General features: G+C 32.9%; 1 protein-coding gene across 2 annotated transcripts in view; it reads left to right on the top strand.

The window, feature by feature from the left end:
* Atf6 (activating transcription factor 6) overlaps positions 1-24473 on the top strand; it is a 241778-nt gene that overhangs the window by 113388 nt on the left and 103917 nt on the right. For both annotated transcript variants that reach the window (XM_027922484.2, XM_071618244.1), the window contains 2 exons: positions 8292-8359; positions 12687-12801. In XM_027922484.2, coding sequence (XP_027778285.1) covers positions 8292-8359; positions 12687-12801 — 183 coding nt within the window. The remainder of the gene's footprint in view (positions 1-8291; positions 8360-12686; positions 12802-24473) is intronic.

The following is a 24473-nucleotide window of genomic DNA, read 5'->3' as shown; positions in this document are numbered from 1 at the left end:
ACCCTGGGAATATAGTAGCGAGTATAATAAAGTCTCTCCCCTTCTAGTGGGAGAACTAAACAATAAACAAATAAATGCACAGGTACCTCAAACTTAAGATAAATTCTCTAAAAAGTAAAGCGGGATAGAAGGTTAGAATTTGAATTGAGAAATGAGAAGCTATTTTAGATTGAGTGGTGAGAAAAGGCTTCTCTGAAAAAGTTTCAATTTAACAAGGTATTGTCAAGATAATTAATGCTGGCTGTTAGAATGACCTTAAAATCTCCCTAGCTTAATAGAATAAAAACTTGATTCTTACAATGTCTAACATAGTTCTCTAAAATGGCTTTTCTCCAAATAGTGTCTTAGGGATCCATATACCTTCTATTGTGTAGCTCCGTCAACTTGATAACTTGAAATCTTTGTTTCTAGTTTTAAATGGTGGGAAGAGAGCTTGGAAGATAATACAAATGGTTTTAGGGATCAGGCCTGGACTTTAGCCACTGTTTAGTCGGCTAAAATTGTCATTTTGCCTAATTGACTATAAGAGAGACTGGGAATATGTAGCCTTCCTGAGTGCTCAGGAAGAAGAAAAAGTTGTAATGACAACATTGTTTTTTACTATGTAGACAGAAAATGTTAGAGTAAACAATGTAAAGATTTAGGGAAAATCTGGTGAAAGATCTTCTAGAGAAACAGCAAATGTAAAGATCTTTAAGAAGGAACAGTTTACTTCTGTAGGCAACATCAAGAAGTTGAGTAAGGTTGGAATGCATTGACTGAGGGAAGATGGTAGATGATATTAGAGAGACTTGCAGAGGTGAAATAATACGCAGTTTCATAGGCTGTGGTGAGAATGTTGGATTTCATCCATGGCATGAGGAAACACCATTGAAAGACTTGATTAGGGCAGTGACTTGACCTGATTTTTATGTGTGAATGTGTGTATGGCAGGGTGAGGAGAGGGTTAGGGATTGAATCCAGGGCCTCTCACATATTAGGCAAGTGCTCTACCACTGAGCTACATCCACAGCTCCTGGTTTATATGTATTTTTAAAGTTTTATTTGTCCTTTTTAGTTGTACAAGTATATTTTGACATATTTATACAAACATTGAGTTTGTTTTATTCTAATTAGGAGCCCAGTCTTATGGTTGTACATGCTGTGGGTATTCATTGTGGTGTGTTCATATATATATACATAGGAAAGTTGTATCAGATTCATTCATTCCACTGTTTTTCCTATTTCTATCTCTCTTCTTTTCATTCCCTTTTGTCTAATCCACTGAACTTCCATTCTCCCCTCACCCCCTCTTTATGTATGTTAGCATCCATATATCAGAGAAAACATTCAACCTTTGGTTTTTTTGAGATTGGTTTATTTCACTTAGCATGATAGTCTCCAGATTCATCAGTTTACTGGCAAATGTCATAAAGTCATCATTTTTTATGGCTGAGTAATATTCCATCACACACATACACACACACACACACACACACACACACACACACCACATTTTTAAAAAATCCATTCATCTGTTGAAGGCACCTAGGTTGGTTCCGTAACTTAGCCTATTGTGAATTGAGCTGCTGTAAACATTGATGTGGCTGCATCACTGTAGTATGCTGATTTTAAGTCCTTTGGGTATAAATTGAGGAGTGGGATAGCTGAGTCAAATCATGATTCTGAGGAATCTCCATACTGCTTTCTATAGTGGTTGCACCAATTTGCAGTCTCTGGTGGGGAATGCAATGTATGGTGTACCCTTTTCTCCACATCCTCGCCAACATTTATTGTTACTTGTATTCTTGAAAATTGCCATTCCGACTGGAATGAGATGAAAATGGTGTCGTTTGCATTTCTTTAATTTCTAGAGATATTGAACTTTTTTTCACATTTATTGACTGACTGATCATATTTCTTCTCTGTGAAGTGTCTGTTCAGTTTGTTTGCCCATTTATTGATTGGGTTACTTGGTTTTTGAGTTCTTTAAATATCCTCTAGGTGCAGGTTGCAAAGATTTTCTCCCATTCTGTAGACTCTCTCTTCATGTTCTTGATTGTTTTCTTCATTGTGAAGAAGTTTTTTAGTTTGATTCCATACCCTTTATTGATTCTTAATTTTACTTTTTGTGCTTTAGGAGTCTTATTGAGGAATTCAGTTCCTAAGCCAAATGATGGAGTTTTAGACTGACATTTTCTTCTAGTAGGATAGGGTTTCTGGTTAAATGTATAAGTCTTTGATCCACTTTGAGTTGAGTTTTGTGCAGGGTGAAAGATAGAGGTTAAATTTCATTCTGTAACACATGGATTCCATTTTTCCCAGCACCATTTGTTAAAGAGGCCATCTTTTCTCCAATGTATGTTTATGGTGCCTTTGTCTAATAAGAGATAATTATATTTATGTGGGTTTATCTCTGACTGATAATATTCTTCCATTCTATTCCATTGGTCTTGTCTGTTTTGCTATTACTATAGCTCTATTATATAAATTAAGATCTAGTACGGTGAGCCTCATCTTTCGCTTTTCTCACTAAAGATTGCTTTCGCTATTCTGGGCCTCTGATTTTTCTAAATGAATTTAATGACTGCTCTTTCTATTTTTATGAAGAATGTTATAGGGATTTTAATAGGAATTGCATTAAATCTGTATAGCGCTTTTGATAGTATGATCATTTTGACAATATTAATTCTGCCTATCCGACAACATGAGAGATCTTTCTATCTTCTAAGGTCTTTTTCAATTTCTTTCTTTAGTGTTATGTAGTTTTCATTGTAGTGGTCTTTCACCTCTTTTGTAAGATTGAATCCCACGTTTTTTTGGTTTTGTTTTGGCTTGGTTGTTTTTGAGGCTAATGTGAATGGGATAGTTTTCCTAAATTTTCTTTCCAATGATTCAGCATTAGTGTATCTCGCCCACGTCCTGCGCCCGTGGTGGAATTTAGGTCTCCTCTACATGAAGTGGGCTGGACGTGAAATTAAGCTAAGAAAAAAAGGTAGAAAAGAAATACACTAGAGAAAGTAATTGTGAAAAGGGAGGGTAGGACGCTCTTCAACCTTAGAGGTCGAGCTTCCACACTGGAAAGAGTGAGAGCCTGCAGTTGCTTTGTTATATGGGGGAACCTTCAAAGGTTTTCCATAGAGTGTTTTTATGCCAAATAAGGCAGGAGGTGGGTTGTCCAGCTCCCAGTGGGTTATGCCCAACTCCAGAGCTACAAGATCTGTCTCCCTAGGGGAGCAAAGACAGAGGTCAGTGTTTTGCACAATCCATTAAGTGGGAGGAGCCACAAAATCGCTTGCAATGCTAAATCAAAATCTCCTTGGCTCAAGGCCTAGTGAAGATGTTCAAATAGCTCAGGGGTGGTTCCCCTCAGATGTATAGGAACACAGTTGATTACGTTTGTTCATTTTATATCCTGCTACTTTGCTGAATTCCTGTACGAGTTCTAGCAGTTTTCTGGTGGAATTTTTTGAGTCTTCTAAATATAGAACCATGTTCTCGGCTGACAGGAATGTTTGAGCTCTTCTTTTCCTATTCATATCCTTTTAATTTCTTTCTTTTGCCTAATTGCTTTGGCTAGAGTTTCAAGGATTATTTTGAATAGGAGTGGTGAAAGAGGGCATCCCTGTCTTATTCCAGTTTTAGAGGAAAAGCTTTCAGTTTTTCTCCATTTAGAATGATATTGCCCTTTAGTTTAATGTATATAGCTTTTACAATGTTAAGGTATATTCTTATTATCCCTAGTTTTTCTAGTGTTTTGAATATCAATGGATACTGTGTTTTGTCAAATGCTTTTTCTGCATCTATGAGATAATCATGTGATTAGTGTCCTTAAATCTGTTTATATGTTGAATTACATTTATTGATTTCCATATGTTGAACTAACCTTGTATCCCTGGGATGAAACTCACTCAATCATGGTGTGGTATCTTTTTAATATGTTTTGTATGAGATTTGCCAGTATTTTATTAAGAATTTTTGCATCTGTATTCATCAAGGATATTGGTCTGAAGTTTTCTTTTCTTGATGTGTCTTTGGTTTTGGTATAGGATGATACTAGCCTCAAGAATGAGTTTGGAAGGGTTCCCTTCTTTTCTAGTTCATGGAATAATTTGAGGAGAATTGGTGTTATTTCTTTTTTGAAAGTCTGGTAGAACTCAGCTGAGAATTCATTCAGTCCTGGGCTTTTCTTTGTTGGTAGGCTTTTGATGGCATATTCAATTTCATTGCTTGGAATTCATCATTTCTGTGCCCTCCTGATTCAATTTGGGGAGGTCATATGTCTTTAGAAATTTGTCCTAACTTATATTTTTAAAAGATCATTCCAGCTGCTACACAAAGTAGACCATGATGTGGTGGCATGAATGGAAATAGGGAGGCCAGTTAAGATGCTATTTTAGTAGTCTAGGTAAGAGATCTGTGGAGCCTGTACTTGTGGGGTAGATGTGGAGCTAAAGGAAAGCACTTGGATGTCAAATATATTTTGAAATTAGAGCTGTTAGAAATTGTTGCTGTAAAATAAAAAGGAATTAATGGAAATTCCTACGTGTTAAGTACTAGTTGAACAGAGATGCCATTATTGATAACAAGATTGGGGAAAGAGGAACTGGAGACAGGAGTGTAAGAAACTAAAAAGGAAAAAAAGAGAGAGTGAGGCATTGAGCCCTGGGCCAACACCAACATTAGAGGCTGAAAGAGAAAGAAGAACTAGCAATTGAGAAGATGAGTGACTGACCAATAAGATAGGAGAAAATGCAGGATTGTGGTACCCCAAACCCCAAGCAAAGAGTGTCTTAAGAAGAGATATATGATTAATCATCACAGAGGTCAAGAAATGTTAAGATGATGACTAAGAAATTATCATTAAAATCAACCATTAAAACTTGATTGATGAAAGTTGTTTCATTATAGTTGTGATGATAAAGGCCTTACTTCGAGGCCTTTGTGGGAAATGATACGATATGAGAAAATGGAAAAGAGTATTTTAGGATTATCTCCATAAGTGTGAATAGAGAAATAGAGTAGCTACAGGAATCAAGAAAGAGGGTTTATTTTTAGATGGAAGATATGACACCAGGTTTGCATATTTATAGGCTAATGGAAACATCTTAACTATTTGATTTTTTTGGAGACTTAACTGTAAGCAGCATGTGATTTGTTCAAAAGCATATTAAAATTATATTGAGACATAGATTTTTGCCATTATAGAACTGTTTTCATCAATAATGTGAGCATTCATGTTGGTGAACTCAAACTCTGACTTTCTGAGATTCTATGATTATCAAGTATGTGCTTAGATGATCTATTATCTAGTATGTGCATAGATAATCTATTATGATTCTACTATGTGCTTCTCTGGCCCTCTCCAATAACTTTTTTTCTCCTACTATGGCAATTGTATTGGTTGTTAGTACTTTTAGAGGCTACGGGGCGATCAGTATATGCCGTGAGTACCTCATAGCCCCCATCCTGCTTACTGGCATTAGACTGCAGAGTTTGGTACTGCAAAACTCTTGTCTGCTAAGTCTTACACATCAGCTGCTATCATGGCTAGAGAAAAAATGAATTTTATTTTGCTTTCTAAGTCTGGAACAAGGCACATTTTATTGTCAGAACCTAAGTTATATCCAGAACCCTGCTGACAAAAGAGTTTAGGTAATGTGGTTTTTAGACTTCCATCTTTTGCAATACAGGGGAAGGCAAAAATAGGTAATTGCAATAGATAATCCCACATAGCTGCTATAGTGTTCTGTATGAAAAATTAGATTCAAATTCTTGGCCTTAATGAGGGTTTTTTGTTTGTTTTGTTTTGTCTTATCTTTAGATACAATTTGTCATATTATCCTGTTCATTAGATTAAAAAATAACGTATTTACTGTGGAAGGGTTTTTTCTTTAATCTTAAAGGAATTCCAACACAAGAAAAATAATTTTATTTTAGTTTTATAGTCTTTGTTCATTTAGAGAAGATTTGTAACTTAAAGTCTTGTCTCTTTCTCTATTTTGGGTGCATATCTTACTGTAGGGGGCTTAGATCATGGTCAGAATTGTAGGAATCTTAGGTATTACCAAAAAAGGAATGGCAAGAATGAATCTATATTTATCCAAGCAAAAGAAGTTCTCCATTAGAGGAAGAGAAAGATCATTCTGCTTGTACTGTTGTCGATTCTAAAACATGTAAAAATTCCTTTGATTCTCTTCCATAGGGTAGAGAGCCTGAAATTGCTCTTCTTTTATCTTCTTTTTTTATTTCAACTTTCTTTTTCCTCCATATTACCTCTTTCAAATGCCACAAGGAGTCAAAAGTCTTATAAAATATTTTGCAACTCTGGCAAATTGACATTTATTTGAAATTTCTGTTGCTTTTAAATATTATGTCTTTGATTTGACACATCCTCTCTCATAATCTTACCCTCTTACTAGAATATGAGTTGTTAGAAAAGGTGCAGGGACAAATTAATGAAAATATCTTTCAAAATGAAGGCAAAATAAAGATATTTTCAGATAGGCAAAAAGCTGAGAAAATTGGTATTCAGAAAACCCAAACTGTCAGACATTCCCAAAGTTTTTTAGACTAAGAAAAATGATAACACATAGAGGAAGGAAGGATACAAGAATAAGTAATAAAAAGCAGGCTTAAAAAATCTGTGTGCTTCGTATGTTTAAATGTTTTTAAAAGAGTATTGTCTTTTTAAAGCAAAAGGAAAAATGGTTGTGAGGTTAATATTTAATAAAAGAATACAAAGATGAATGGGTAAATAGAATTATACTGCTAAGCAGGGGTCTGCAGTGGAGCAAACTATATTATAAGCATTTATGAATATGTCCAAATTAACCCCACTAGTATGTATAACTATAACACACTAATAAAGGATTTTTTTTCAAAAAGAATTATACTGCTAGAATTTTATATTGTTCAAATACTATTTCAAGGTACATTGTGATTAACTTAAAGTGGATAGTACTATGTATGTACTATTTTTTCCCTATACATCCTTAGCTCTAATAAAGGTTAATTTATAAATTAGGCACAATAAGAGACAAAATACAATAACTAACATTAAAATAGAACAATTGTAAAAATATACTGTAACAAAATTGCCAGCATCACTACTCTTGTGCTTTTAGGCCATTATTAGGTAAAATAAAGGTTACCTGAACACAAGACATACTGTAATACCATGACAAGTTGATCTGATAACTGAGATGACTACTAAGTGAAACAGATAAATAGTGAATACAGCATGGATATGCTGGATAAAGTGATGATATATGTCCAGGGTAGGATGGAGCTGGAAGGCTTGAGATTTTATAACACTGCTCAGAATAGCACAGAATTTAAAATATATGGATTATTTTTTTCTGGAATATTCCCTTTAACATTTTTGACCACAGTTAACCATGGATACTGGAACAATGGTTAGCAAAATCATGGATAGTGGAGTCCTACTAGACAGCTAAAAAGCCAATACAAGAAATATAAATGGAATTGAACTAGTTTAATGAAAAGAAGATAGGAAAAGAAAAACAAAGAACAAAAAATTGAGAAATAGAAGGCACAAAAATAAACAAATGCCAGGAGATGTATAATTAAACAATTATTTAAGCCACTGATTGGGTAGCAGTAGGGTCACTTTATAGTGTAATAATAGTAATATGTCTTTGAATTCTGATACCTTTACCAAACTCTTCTGAAGATCAGCTTACAAAACTGCCAGGAATTATAACAAGGTCACAGACGCATGCATGTTAAAGAAAGGTTTCTAGTGTAGTATGTGTGGACTACTGATGGTTCCAGATTAAACTGGTTTCTTGCCAAGTGAGTCATCAGTGAGATCTCTTTAATTACAAATAGTCCATAAATGTATTGGCATGAATATATTTGTGTTTAAGTAAACAATGGGGATCTAGTTTCATTTTGGATTTTTCATACTGCTTAGGAACTTTTCATTGATAAACATAATTATTTTAGATAAATTTAAGTTGTGATGTGTCCAGTAATACTTGTATAGCTTGTTCATAAAACCTGTGCTTGGTCTAAACTTCTGTTCTTTTTCTTTAAACTCTATATGGGTAAATGTTTTGAGTGTCTTAATCTCTAAGAGACACATCTCTGTGAGACTGTGAGCTAAAGGGTTTGGATTTTTATGCTGATGTTTAATTACATGAGCTTAATTTGTCACAACATCCATAGAAAAACCAATATGAATTCTTTAGTACATATAAAGATAGAATAAGACAGCATAGGAATAGCATCATATAATTTCACTATGTGGCATTAGACCTTTTTTTTTTTTTATTTTTCTCTTTCAGGGTGCTCTAGAACAGGGCTCAAATTCTCAGTTGATGGCTGTCCAATACACAGAAACCACTAGTATCAGGTAAGAAAGTATGAAGAAGCTTTTGGCCAGGGAATTTAAAATAGCTTGTGTTTTAGTAAAGTTGAAATTCATAATTCTTTTTTACCTTAATTTGTCTTAATCTGTGCCTTTCATATTAATTCATATAAAATATACTACTTCTAAAAAAATACTACTTCTGAGTAAAGTCAGATAATTTCTAAGGATAATCTCTCCTCAGTCCCTTAAATGCAGATTTAGTCAGAATGCTGTTCATTTGTAATTTTACTGAAAATCTTAAAAACTCATAGTTCCCCTCTCCTTGATTTGCCTCTATTTCATAAGCCTAAGGGAGGGGAATATTGTTTTTCACTGTTCTATGCAGATGTCTTGCTGGATGCTTTATTCATTTTTATCTTTAAATCCATATAATAATTTGAAGTATATTTTATATATGAAAAAACTGGGCAAGTCATTAATTTTTTTTTTGTAATTTTTCATTGTCATAGAACCAAGTGCCAGAACCAGAATTCATACCCTAGCATTTGACATAAAATTCCCTTTTCACTACACAATAGTACTTAAGATTTTGAAACAATTCAAAGAAAGTACTATACCTAGGAGTGTCTTCACTAATCCATCCCATTTATTGTTTCTTGATTTTATTTCTTGTGCTAGGAGTCTTACTAAGGAAGTTGGGGACTAATGTGACATGATGAAGATTTGGGCCTATTTTTTCTTTTATTAGGCACAAGGTCTGTGGTCTAATTCCTAGGTCCTTGGACCTCTACAAACTACAGAATGCTAAAGAAAGAAATTAATGAAGTCCTTAGAAGATCGAAAGATCTCCCTTGTTCTTGGACAGACAGAATTAATATTGTCAAAATGATCATACTACCAAAAGCACTATACAGATTTAATGCAATCCCAATCAAAATCCCAATGACACTTCTCATAGAAATAGTAAAAGCAACTATACTACAGAACAATAATAACAAAAATGGCATTGTATTGGCACCAAAATAGATTTGTAGACCATTGGTACAGAATACAGGACACAGAATCAAACCCACATAAATACAGTTATCTCATACTGGACAAAGGCACCAAAAGCAAATACCGGAGGAAAGATAGTCTCTTCAACAAATTGTGCTGGGAAAACTGGAAATCCATATGCAACAAAATGAAATTAAGCGTCTTTCACCATGGCATAGTATTTTTTCATTAGTTAAAAATATTTTTAATGAGTTACAGTCCATTCTCATTCATGGATCATCTTACTTATGGATTCTATATTTGCTTAATTGCTAAAATTTATTTGTAGCTGGACACAATGGCACACACCTGTAATCCCAGCAACTCAGGAGGCTGACGCTAGAGATCAAGATTTCAAAGCTGGCCTTAACAATTTAGCAAGGCCCTGTGCTACTCAGTGAAGCCCTAAGCAACCAGCAAGACCTTGTCTCTAAATCAAATGTAAAAATGTGGCTTACTGGTTAAGCACCCCTGGGTTCAATCCTTGATACCAAAATATAAATAAATGAAAATAAAAGTTATTTGTAACCCCCAAATAATACAGCATTTTGAAACATGCATAGATATTCTAAGGTAAGGTTAAATCAGACAACCTTTTACCTTCTTGTTTCACTATTTAGTATATACAAGGTCCTTTTCGTAGTTCATTTAGTGTCATGTTTTTCATATTTTTATACCTTTTATTGGCAATTGTCCTATTTAAAAGGGCCCCAAGCATATTGCTGAGGTGCTGTCTAGTGTACCTAAGCCCATGACAGGTCCAAGGTATTGTAAAGTTTTATTCAGGCATGAGCTACCATGCTTTTGGCTGTAAGTTCAATGTTTATTAAAGAAAGTGTCCTTAAACAAAAACATGCATAAAATGAGGTTACATATTGAACGACCAAAATATAATCATCTTTCAGAGGCTTACATGAACCCAATCCTGTATTTATTTGTCTTAGGATTCACTAATTCATTGTTAGTGGTGACTCTTTAGAGCACATCTACCAGAAATAACAAGAATTGTCTGTATATCCAAAATACTGTAATCAAGCACTGTCTAATGAGCAAATGCAGTTGTTTCAAAGGAAGATCTTTTTTAAAAAAAAAATTTTTAAGTTGTTGATAGAACTTTATTTATTTATATGTGGTGCTGAGAATCAAACCCAGTGCCTCACACATGGTAGGCAAGTGCTCTACCACTGAGCCATCACCCCAGCCCCTCAAAGGAAGAACTTATAGCTCATTTATAGTTTCCATTTAGGTCAATCTTTTTCTCTCTTAAGTTAATAATATTTGATTGATAATAAAAGTTTTTCTCTTTGGAGAAGAATGAAGCATTATAGGGTCCCATTCATTCTTCTGGATGTTGGTTTATTGTGTTCAACACTAAAGACTAAAAATATTATTAAGAACTACTTAGTATCATTTGAGTATATCTTTTCACATATGATATAGTTTGAGGTATTATTAAAGTTTGTTCATTAAATTATCAAGGTGCCTATATGGTGCTTTTCATGTCAGTAGCTAGCACTTGTGGAATGACTCCTATAGAACAGGACTCATGCTTGGTCATTTACATAGATGACATCTCTGACTCCATTAAAAATCCTCCAAGGCTTCTGTGGTTATATTCATTTTATTCATGAGGAAACTGGGGTTACTCAGAGAGATCCATACCCTGAAGAATGTCCACGCAAGTAGACCAAGAATTCAAAACCAGGTGTATTTGTTTCTAAACCTAGATTCTTTTCATTTTTGATGTAGCCTTATAGGCAAGATCACCTTCGTATATTTGACAGAATGGTGAAAAATAACATTTCTTCAGACTTAATTTTCATTATAAAATTTTTTAAATCATACAAACTTATGGAGAAATCTTTGGTTTTGATAATTTAAAAAAAATTTCATGTTTTACAGTATATTTGACCATATGTTATATTTTAGAACCTTGATTCAGAAATGAGAATTTTAGAACTGGACCTTATAAATATCCTAATTTGGGGTTTTTCAAAATGTTACTTTAAAAGTTACTACCAGGGCTGGGGATGTGGCTCAAGCGGTAGCTCACTCGCCTGGCATGCGTGCTGCTGGGTTCAATCCTCAGCACCACATACAAACAAAGATTTTGTGTCCGCCGAAAACTAAAAAAATAAATATTAAAAAATTCTCTCTCTCTCTTTAAAAAAAAAAAGTCACTACCAAACATCTGCACTTGCATGTTTATTGCAGCCCTTTTCACAATAGTGAAAAAATGGAAACAAGCTAATTGTACGTAATGAATAAATGAAGAAAATATGGTCTGTATACATAATGGGATATTATTCATCTATGAAAAGGAAATCCTGTTATTTGTGACAACATGACTGGAACTGGGGAACATTATTCAGGCACAGAAAGAACAAATACTGCATTGATCTTGTTCATATATGGAATCTGAAAACTGATCCCATGGAAGTTGGGAATAGAATGGTGATTACCTGATGCTGGGGAGAACAGGAGGACAGGATAGATGGGGAAAGGTTGATCAATGGGTACTAAGTCACAGTTAGATAAGAGAAATAAGTTTTGGTATTCTGGTGTGTAGAAGAGTGACCATAGCTAATGATTATGTGCTGTATATTTCAAAAACGTTAGAATAGAGTATTTTTAAAAAATTATTTATTTATTCTAATTTGTTATACATGATGGCAGAATGCAGTTAATTTCATATTACACATATAGAGCACAATTTTTCAAGTCACGGATTATACACAAAGTATTTTCACACCATTCATGTCTTCATCCATTAACTTAGGGTAAAGATGTCTAACTCATTCCATCATCATTCCTATTCCATCACACCCCTCTTTTCCCCTCCCTACCCTTTGCCCTAACTATAAAATTACTCCATTCCTCCCATGCTTCCCGCCCCATGGTCATTATGAGTCAGCACCCTCATATCATATTCAGCCTTTGGTTTTGGGGGATTGGCTTATTTCACTTAGCATTATATTCTCCAACTCCATCCATTTACCTTGCCATGATTTTAGAATAGAGTATTTTGAATGCCTTTACCATAATGAAATGATAAATGTTTGAGGTGATAAGTATGCTTACTCTGGTTTGAACATTATAACAACGTACACATGTATCAAAACATCACATGGTGCCCCGGAAATATGTGTAATTTTTATGTATCAATTTAAAATAATTTTTAAGAAGTAAAAAAATAAAAATGATTTCTATAATGCTACTGATTTTTTTGTTGAAAAGACTCTTATAATTCAGACATAGACTTAAGAGTAGAAAGTATTTTGGGGAGGATTAGACATTTTTTACTTGTTAACACTCTACCTTTTTCTTACTTTAGTAGGAACTCAGGGAATGAGCTACAAGTGTACTATGCTTCACCCAGAAGTTATCAAGACTTCTTTGAAGCCATCCGCAGAAGGGGAGATACATTTTATGTTGTGTCCTTTCGAAGGGTAAGTTCATTTTGAAAAAATATGCAAATATTTGTAAGTACTTACTGTGTATAAGACATTGGGCTGAATATTGTTGGAGATAGAAAGATGTGAGAGATAGGAAGCAATCAATATAGAATAAATATGTGAGTGGAATACTCTTAGTGCTATATATATACTTGACTTTGAGCTGTTTAGCATCATGAAGGCACACATGGAATTAGACTATGACTGTATATTTAGAAAATATAAGCTATGTATTTATTTTTATTCTCAATTATCCCTATAACCATACTATGTTTATAACCAAAGGAAAAGTAAAAGCATAAACATTTCATATTTAGGCTTTTAAAGCCAATTTCCATTTGGTTATTGAGGAATTTAAGATGAATGTAGGTTTTAGATGAATTAAAGATGAATCATGGACTCATTAACATATTGTGGAATGTTTAGATCTGTGTTCTAGGGAATCTTTATTCCTCTTTCTTCTCTTCAGTATTTACTTTGTTGGTGAAGAATACATTAGATAATCATTCAGGTTATGCAAATGTAAATGTTTATACTAGCATGGCTGCATTTTACAGATGTAAGACTAAATGGAAACAAATGTATAGCTATTTACATTCCATTTACCTTTCCTACAAAATGACAATATATTCTTCATAGAGGTGCCATGTGAATATCTCTATAGAGTGCTGTATGTTAAACCAGAAATATATAAGTGACTTGGAATTCCTCAATGGTTTATAACCTAAGCCTTCCTTCCTTTTTTTTTTTTTGTCTTTTTAAAAAAAAAAAAAAAAAGAATATGAGGGGATGTATATGGCTAGAAGTAAGTTTATACTAACAATAGAAATAAATAATTGATTCTCTGATTATTGTTGCTACTCACTATTACTAAAATTCTCAGTTACTAGTAATTCTTTTCCTAAACTATAAATATCTAGCAGCTCAGAATTTTAGGGCAAAAAATTTTGGCATTTGTAGATTAGGGAGATAAAATGTTTTATATATTTTTAGTTATTATTCAGATATCCTAAGATATCTGGAATTCTTTAGACATGGAATCTCATGATCTTTGCCTTTTGATTGGATTCCTTATGTTCACCTTATTCACTCAGACAGTTTGTGTATTTCTAAAGTTCCTTTTTAGCAGCAAGAGGGCAGCTAAGAACAGGGTTTCAGCAAGACTTCAACTGTATTGACTGATGAGTATTTACTATTGATATAATTGTTTAAAATGGGGAGGGAATATACTTTTAAAAAAGGTGTCTACCACTATGTGGAGACGGATGGATGTTAAAACAAATGCATTAAAATGTATGTTATGGAGGTTACTACGGAATAATATTTTTAACACTCAAGTAGTCAAATAGTTTTCTTTCATTGTTTAATAGTTCAGGACACTTTATTAGTTGATGAAAGCAGTATAATGTGTATAAGAAATAACAGTTGTGAAACCATGGATTGAAGTCATGGTTAGTAGCATTTTTCTGGGGAAGAAAAAAAGTTATTTTAATAGATATAAAAATATTTTTATATTTAATAGATATAAAAATAGGGATAAAAATAGATATAAAATATTTCTTAGTAGAAAAAATATTTTTATAAAAGAAGATGCGCAGAGTTCTTTTTAAATAATTTTTTATTCTAATTTGCTATATATGACAGTAGAATGCATTACAATTCATATTACACATACAGACACAATTTTTCATATCTCTGGTTGTATACAAAGTATATTCACACCATTAGAATCTTCATACATATACTTAGGATAATGATGTCTATTTCATTCCACCTTCTTTCCTGTGCCATCTCCCTTTCCCTCCCATCCCTTCAGAGTTCTTTTTTTTTTTTTTTTTTTCAAATAGACAAGTTGCGCTTTCCAGCATGTAGGAAAAGCTGTTTCTCATTAGTTTACTGTGAAAAGTACTGTTAGAAAATTAATGATTTCCACTCCTACCCTTTGATGTTCAGGCAGACTGTTGAGACTGTCTCAACATTTTGTTTAGATTTTTCCTTTACTAATTGGTTATTTATCACTTTTTAGCATTTTATGTTAAAGAAAAAGTAAGTATAGACCCAGATAGCAGAGTTACTAAACAATAGTCTTGCATTTTTTCTTAACTGTAGGAGAAAGGGATTTAATTTTATTGTGATGACTTTAAATTATGTCATGAGACAGGAATTTGGTTCTTAAATACCTAGATTGTTCTTTTTGCTCTTGTTGTTCTTTTTGCTCTTGTCATTCTTGGTCTTTTCTAAAATACTTTCCTAAAATGCAAGTGGCATTACTTGTGCAGGGGGGGTGTAGACTTTTTCTCCCACTTAGGTTATTAATTTCATTGTCAGAAATTAGTATAATGGAAACTCACAAATGCAGAACTTCTGAAGCCTCAAGTTTCTGCTTTGCAGGAACTGGACATTAATAACACAGCCAATAAACAAGCCATATTTTTTTATATTGAATATATATTTTTAAATGTTTTAATAACTGGAAAAAGTAGAAGTAGCCATTGACTGTTCACTGTACCATTATTTAATAAACAAAGTCTCTCCCAAACTTACACTCACTCATGCCCGACATTCCTGTACCCTTTAATCTCATTACAGTTGAGCTGCTGACATTATTTCTCTAATGTAGACACACTCTTGGATAACTACTGAGCTCCTGGTATAGGTCAGCAAGAAAGAATGCTTATATACCCAGACATTTTGACAAAGGCCCAAAAAGTTTTCTGTTCTTTCGATTTTTTTTAAGTGTTTTTACCTCTACCTTAGTATTCATAACTTGTTTCCCTCTAACTAACTTGTCTTTTCCCTTTATCTTTTAAATGTATTAAAACATTTAATATGATTTGGAGTGCTGGGGATGGAGAATAACTTTTTTCTCAAACTTCCAAGTCACTTTGAACGTGTCATAACTGATAACATGAATAAGAAAAAAGCTAAATAATATATTTTTTTCTTAATGTGTTTTTATGACAGTCTTTTTAGAGAGGGAGAGGATGTTAAAGAATATAACAATAATTTCAAGAGCATGAAACAAAAATATTCAGAAAAGCTCAAGTAAAGTTAGATAAGAAAGTGATTCAAGAGAGGGGAAAAAAGAAAACATTGAGAAGAAAGGTGGGGAAATACATTAGTTTGTCTATCATTTCAATAAAAATTTTAATTTTACCCTTAGATGCTTCTTTCTCATGTAGCAATATCTAGAGAAAGGATTTAAAAAAAATCTTTCTAGGGTTGTTTCTTATTAAGAATGGGCTCTTGGACTGGGATTGTGGCTCATTAGTAGAGTGCTTACATACCATGTATAAGGGACTGGGTTTGATCCTCAGAACTGCATAAAAATAAAATAAACGTATATTTAAAATGCAATAATAACAACAACAACAACAAAAAGAATGGATTTTCTTTGATTCAGTTGGCTCTGAATGTCTGTTTGCCAATATATCCCTACTCATTTGATATTTCTTTTTCAAATGAGATTGATGCCTACTTTTGGAAATTTTTATTTATTTATTTTTAAGTTTTCTGTCCTATAAATAAAGACTAAACACTTGAAAGTATCTTTTCATCTATTTCAAACACTTGCATAATAAAAGAGGAGAAACTGAGCTGCAGGTAGATATATGCCTGCCTCAAAGATGTTTGTTTCTCCCTCTTTCCAGGTATTTCATGTATTCTAGGTATAGTACCATACCATATTTGAGCATTTCAGTCCTTCTTGGTCACTTACAAAACATTTATTAGCATTTCTTATATAGGTATGGATTCTAAGGAGAACCTTAAATAATAGGGACTTACTATAGGATATGTAGAAATTGAAGAAGCACAGAAGACTGGCTCAGCAGCCAAATAGTCCCTCTGTGCTTACACTGTATACACTGGAAGGTACACAAGTCCTCATGGAGAACTGAAATAATAACTTGTTGTAACTCCTTATTCAACATCAGGCCCAGCGATTCTACTTTAGTCTTTTTCACACGTTGCTGATTCAAACTTAAAAAGGTGGTCACTGTCTCATATGAAGGAGTACTATGGCAGTCTTGGCTCATGCTTCATGTTCCATTCATTTGTGACCAGGAAATAGGGTTGGTTTCGTTAAAGGTTTCTCTTGCTTTGTAAGCTAGCAACTTTAAGCAGAAGGAAGAGCCTGGGGCCACTCTTCTGGGCTGCTGTGGTGGGTCCTTATACTTCATGAACTTTATTATACCACACAACCCATATTAGTATTATTTTTAAAATTCTTTCTTCTGTTGGTTCCTAATTCATCTAAAAGGCTCATCTCTTATCTATTTTTTAAGCCTCTTAAAGATGGGAAGTGTCCTGCTTCTTTTTTGTGGCAGGGGGTGAATACCAGGGATTGAACTCAGGGGCACTTGACCACTGACCAATATCCCCAGCCCTATTTTGTATTTTATTTAGAGACAGGTCTCACTGAGTTGCTTAGTGCCTCACTTTTTGCTGAGGCTGGTTTTGAGCTCGCGATCCTCCTGTCTCAGCCTCCCGAGCTGCTGGGATTATATGTGTGTGCCACCGTGCCAGGCATGTCATATGCTTCTTTATTAGCACCCTTACACTCAGCACAATACCTGCCACTCAGAATTGTTTTAAGCACATTTCGCTGAGAGAAGTCACAATGATGAAAATTCATTGATTTTCATGATCATTTAAAAGCTGTTTTCCCATTGTTTTGTTTAAAGAAATTTGAATCTATTTTGCTGATTCAAGTAACATAAGCAGTGCAAAATCCCACAGAAAGTTTAGTTAGTGATGACTTCTCTTTTGTTCAATTATGGTTTCACTAGTCAGGGATGAATCAGCTTTTTTTCTTTTCTTAATCTTGAGAACTAAAGAAATTACTTAAGTGAAATTTTTGACAGCCTTCTACATCAATAGGTAGAACTTGGAGGTACATTCTTATTTTTAAATATTTGATGGGAGCAATTTGAAAGGGATTGTTGTTAGACCTCACTGCTTTTTTTTGGTGGGTGGTGTTTAGTATCTGTATAAATTCAAGCCACATGAGTCAGAAACTTGAAATTTAGGACAGACTCTAGGAAATCCTCTGATAATTGCAAAAAGGTTGACTAGTGATGTTATTTGTTCAGAATGTTTGCCAAAGGTTTATTCCCATAGTTGGCCACCGAAAAAGTCTCATAGAAAACAATATTTCCTAAATTAATGCCTAGATTAATACCTAATACATGCAGAAAGGCATGTTTTTCTAATGCATGCTATTTCTAAGAAATTTATGTTTACTTATATATATCCTGTATAAATGATATACACAAAACAATTGTTATATATATTTGTGCACCCATGTATGTTCATGACAGTATGTGTCTAAAATCTTCATAGGCAGGAAGAATTGCCTAGTAACCAAAGGAAATTAGTCCATTTATAAACTTCCTTCAAAAAGATCCAGCTTCATCATTTGTTTCTAAGATTTTACATCTTAAAGCATACACGTGGATCTTTGGCTATTTTTTAATCTCTACTTTCATGTTGTGTCAGCCAAATTCTGCCTGGAGAAAAGTGTGAATAAATGAGTTTGGCAAGACAAATTTTTTTAAAAAAGTGTTATCAGAGAAGAGGGAATTAAAAACTACTTATTTTGGAAGGCTTTTTTTCTAACTTTTAATAAACAGGTTGTAAAAAATAGAATAGGGTTGTCTATTCACTTAACTTAGGTTTACTTAATTATTGTATCAGCAACATTCTCTCTATATATCCTTTTTCTATTGTATATCATTACATATAATTATTGACAACTTTAATATATGCAAACTTAATAGTTAACAAAGCTCTGTCCAATGCATAAGCTAATTAGTTCCTTACATACTTATATAAGTATTTCTAGTCCTATTTTATAGATGAAAATTGAGGCAAAGAGGTTGAATAGAAGGACATAAAAACTGTAAGCATTAAAATGAGGACAATTGAGGGATTCTAAGTTAATACAATGATTTTTTTTTCTTCCCATACAGGGTCTTTTTTCTTTATATCTAGTGCTTTTAGATATATTACAGATTATATAAATAGCAAATTATACTTGCCTTCCAAAACCAAATTTGTTGCCAAATCTGCTAGACAGCTTTGGTGGAGTTTTTACTTCAAATTATCTGTTTGTTAAAATTACCTGGTTACATACAGATTAAGCACTTCATTAAGTTACATTTTTGTAATACTAAAGAATAACTTAGGGATTGGGGTTGTGGCTCAGTGGTAGAGTACTTGCCTAGCATGTGTGAGGCATTGGATTTGATTCTCAGCACCATATACTAATAAATAAAATAAAGGTCCATCAACAATTAAAAATATTTTTAAAAGAATAACTTAACAGTCTAAAGATTTTAAATACAGCTTCTAATTTTAAAACAAGGAATAGAATAAATAGGCCTTGGAAGTTCTGTTTTTTCAAAATAGTAGCGAATTATCAATGTGTTGAAAAAGAAATATTTTTGCTGTTTCTTAAAAAGGAAGTATGTTATCCAAAGCAGACTAATTTTAATTTTTGTTTCCTTAGAGCTTCTCATTGAGAAGAGTAGTTTTTATGTGTAAGTGAATTCTGTTATGGATTCTGTATGAGGCATGCTAGATCCTTGAGATCAGAAACTTTTGATCTCAGTCTCCTTGTTAAATATGATTTACAGTTGTGTGGTTTTAGGGGATTTAGTCATTTGTTCCTTGGCTCTATGACAGATTGCTTGCTAACATAAAAAAACATTTTTATGGGTTCTTGCTAAAATAAAAAAAAAGTTTTATGTTTGAAAAATGGTTTTTCAATAGTCTATATAACTAGAATTTGCATAGAATAGCCATTGACACAAAGAATAATTTAAAATATTTATTTTAATTGATACACAATTGAACATGTTTATATGAGGTATTGTGTGATATTTCAGTACACATATACAGTGTGATGATTGTATCAGGGTAATTGACATATCCATCATTTCAAACATTTATTGTTTCTTTGTGCTGGGAATATTCAAAATCCTCTCTTTTGAAATGTAAAATTAATTGTTGTCATACATAGTTATCCTATTGTGTTATAGAACATTAGAAATTATTCCTCCTGTCCAACTGCAGCCCACAAATAATTCTCTCTCCATCCCCCTCCCTTTCCCAGCCTTATTCCAACAAAGCAAACTCATGAATAATATGAAGTCTTTAAAATTCTCAGAATGAGGGGCTGGGGTTGTGGCTCGGTGGTAGAGCACTTGCCTAGCATGCCTGAGGCACTGGGTTTGATCCTCAGCACCACATACAAATAAATAAAATAAACATCCATAAACAACTAAAATTCTCAGAATGAGGGACAGATTCATCTAGATCAGGATAGTTTCCCAAGTGTTCATTATTTGTTTGCTCTATTTAGTAGTTGTACTATTTTATAATGTATTTTTCCATATGTAGTTGTTTCATCTCCCTTTTTAGATTGCATTTTGAAAAATAGCCATAGCAAAAAACAACAAAAGTTGTCAAATTACAAGGTAGGCTCATGAATTAATGATTTGATTCTTGTCTTCAAGTTTTGTAATTTAAATTTAGTAATAATTTATGCAGTGTACAATATGTCATTCTTTAATCCTTACAATATTCCTATGAGACAGGTAGAATTATTATTCTCATTTTATAGATGGAGAAACTGAGGCACAGAATTCATTAATTTTTCTATTTTGACACAGGTTGAAAGTGGCAGAACCAAGATTTGATCTAAAATAAGTATTGCACCACTGTTTCATTTCCCTGCATTGCCTATATAAAACTTTTATATACAAATGTCATACCTTTTAAAGGCATCAACTTGGAGTTTAATTTCATTGCTCTGTTCAAAACATGTTTTGAGTTCCTTTGGGTTTATTTTTCAATGAGAATGAGACCAAGACAAAGCCCTGAGGAAAACAAAGCCGAAGGCCATTTAAGGAAATAGTGTGGGAGGAACAAGAATTAACAGGTAAATACAGAGGAAATTATTAGAGATATAGAAGGAGAATTGGAAGAAGGGGAAAAAAATCAACCTGTTTATTTTATTTTAAAATGTGGAGTCAAGGAAGAAGAGTTCAAATGTAGGTGATCAGCACTATCAGATGTTACAGAGCTCTCTGAGAATGAGAAATGAAAAATCCCATTTGATTTTTGAAAACATAGAAATCATTGGTGACTTGAGATCACATTTATGGTAGAGTAATCAGAACAGAATCCCAACTAAAGACAGAAGAGAACAGGAGAGAAATTAGATGGAGAGTTTGGTAAATTTGACCCTTAAAGGAAGAAGAGATAGCCTAGATATAATTAAAGGGAAGAGAACTGAGGATTTATGTGTCTGTTTTAAAGACAGGAGCACTATAAAGGTAGAGTGTTAGATAAAGAGACTATTATGATTGGTTTACATACATGTAAATGTAAGAATAGAGCTGTTTTATCCTTGACTAATGTTCTGAAGGAAAATAAATAAGTCAGTGTTTGTTCTTCATCTGTATTAATGTTTTTCTGTTTAAAACAAAGCATGGAGAAAGTTGAAGAACAATTTTTGATAGTTTATTTGAAGTAGTACTACAAAGAAAAATGAAAGAGCATATGGATCTAAAACCAGATTTACAAAAATAGAATAATATTTAAAGTGTTCCTTGAGAATCAAAAGTTTTCCAAATCTTGAAAATGGAGGTGGTTTTTAATAATGGCAATGAGTTTTAAAAATATAAAAGTTGATAGAACTGTTTCTAATTAAATTTATTTATAAATAGTCTTAGAATTTTTTCTCATATAAAGAAACTAGCAAAGTAGTCTATTAAATCATTTTACATTTAAAAAGAAATTGTTACAAGTTTTTGATGATGTCACAAAACTTAACTATGGAGGGAGCAATTATTATAGTTAGAAAAACTTGATAATTTATGATCTGACTCATGATTAAGGTCTGAAACACTCATGTCATTTCCTTTCCTTCCCCTATATGCAATGACTTGTTCATTTTGGATCCTGAGTTGTTTAACTTTTGACATTAGCAAATCTGAACACTGACACTTAGTGGTTTTTCCTGAAAAATCTTAAGGCTAATGATTGTGTGATATTTATTTTAACACATTGCTGGTAATCCACAATGGAACTCTTTTTGGGGTAGACTTTGAGGTTGTGTATAATCCATAATATGGATATCACACTTTAAGCCAGCAGGATGGATGATTAGCAGCGAGTAGAAGAGAATACGTATGTGTTAAAAAATACCTTTATTTTTTAATATTTTAAAAATTGTAGATGGACACAATAGCTTTTATTTATTTATTTTTATATAAATACTTATGGAACCTCAGTTCCAACTGTTGGAAACTGGAAAATTTATAAAAACTTGTAGAATAAATTACCATTTGTAAAACCATTTGTCATGGTCTTTGTCATTCTCAAATAAAACTTTAATTTTGTGCTGTTATAATCAGTAACATTTGAACATTTAGTGTTGTTCTTGAATTTCTATTCCATTAACTAATGAGGAGTTAGGAACTATAATTCTGTGTATCCAAGAATAAAATATATGGCTGATTTGAATTTAATTCTTTGCTACATGAAGTAAAGATTCATTATTTAATATAACTTATAATTAAAATTAATAGTAAAATTTTATATGCCATGCCAATGCTGTGTATTCTTTAAAGTAAAGGTTAGGGTTTTTTTTTTTTTAATTTTTTTAGAAAACAAATATTTTTGAGATATATAAAAACAGTATTTAACTGTGCATTTTATAAGTTTGGACAAGTATATGTCTGTGAAACCATCACCATAGTCAAAATAATTAGCATGTCCATCATTCCCAGAAGTTTTTGATTTCTTCATATCCTTCTTGTTCATTACTGTCCTCTGTCACCAGGCAATCACCCTTCGTTCTGTTACTATAGTTTACATTTTTTAGAATTTTGTGTAAAAGGATATACATATTCTTCCAGAATAATTATCTTGAGATTTATCTACATGGTTGCATTTCTTAGCTGTTTTGGTATAGTGTTTCTAATTTGTTTCTTCATTCATTTTACAACTTTTGGCTACTACATATAAAACTATTATGAATATCTATAAGTCTTTGTAAAGAATATGTGCTTTCATTTGTGTAAATATGTAGAACTGGAATGGCTGGGTTATGTAGTAAGTATATATTTAAGAAACTGCCAAACTATTCCCTAAAGTGGTTGTACATTTTACATTACCACCAGCAGTTTATGTGAGTTCCAGTGCCTCCATACCCTGGCCAACACTGACATAGCCAGTCTTTTAGATTTTAGGGATTCTAAAAGGTGTGTAGTAATATCTCATTGTGGCTTTAATTTTAAATTATTAACATTTCCCTAATGATTAATAATTTTGACTATCCTTTTATGTGCTTATTTGCCATCTATATATCATCTTTGGAGAAGTCTCTGTTCAAATCTTTTGTTCATTTTTTAAAATTGACTTATTTTCTTATAATTGATTTGGGACTTATTTTTGTTCATTTGTTTGTTTTGTCCTGTTTTGTTTTAGCAGCTTGAATCAAAACCCATTTAGTATTTCACAGTTTCTGTGGATCAGGAAGCCAGGCACAGCTTTTGAGTTTTCTATTGCAGGGTTTAATCTAGGGGTACAATCTCATTTCAAGATTCAACCAGGGAAGGATCCACTCCTAAATTCACATGATTGTCAGAATTTAGCTCCTTGTGGGATGTTGGACTGTTTTTTGCTGTCAGTTGGAGATTTCTCAGTTCCTTCTTCCTGGGTCTCTTCAAAAATTAGCTCACAACATGGCAAACAGCTTCATTGAAGCCAGCAGGGGCATGTTGGTGCATTCCTATAATTCAGTTACTCAGAAGGATGAGGCAGGAGGATCATAAGTTTGAGGCCAATCTGGGCAACTTAGCAAGACCCTGTTTAAAAATAAAATATATAACTCAGAGGTAGAACCCTCTTGGTTCCATCCCAAGTAATCTCCCCAAACAAACAACAACAACAACAAATGCAAGGAAGAGTTTATGTCTGGTAGTTTATTATAATTACAAAGGATTCTGATGAACAATCATGTGGGAGAGACACACAGGACAAAATATGTAGGCGGAGCATGAAGCTTCCTGGCATTTCCATGTGTTCAGCAATCCATAATCTTTGAAAGTTCTTTTTATATTCCAGATACAAGTCTTTTATCAAATATGTGATTTGGAAATATTTTCTCCTGATTTTTTACTTGTCTTTTAATTTCCTTATCACTGTTTTTTAAATAGAAGAAAATTTTAATTTTGATGAAGTCTAATTTGTCAGCTTTTTCTTTATGGATTGTGTTTTTGTTCTCTTAAGAAATACTTTGGGGGCAGGAATGATGGTGGGATGAGATGAACATCATTACCCTAGGTACTGCACATGTGGTGCAACTTTACATTGTGTATAACCAGAGAAATGGAAAGTTGTACTCCACTTATGTATAATGAATTGAAATGTATTCTGCTATCATATAACTAATTAGAACAGTTTTTTTTTCTGTAAATTAAAAAAAAGAAATATTGTCTAACTCAAGGTCACAAAGATTTTTCTCTCATACTTTTTATTTTAAAACTTCTATGGTTTTACCTTTTATATTCAGGTTTGTGATCCATGAGTTAATTTTTTATATGGTTCTAGGTATGGATCAGAGTTCACTTTTGCTTATGAATATACAGTAT

This window comes from Marmota flaviventris, chromosome 10, assembly GCF_047511675.1.
Source record: "Marmota flaviventris isolate mMarFla1 chromosome 10, mMarFla1.hap1, whole genome shotgun sequence".
Lineage (NCBI taxonomy): Eukaryota > Metazoa > Chordata > Mammalia > Rodentia > Sciuridae > Marmota > Marmota flaviventris.
This window is presented reverse-complemented; position numbering and strand designations above follow the sequence as displayed.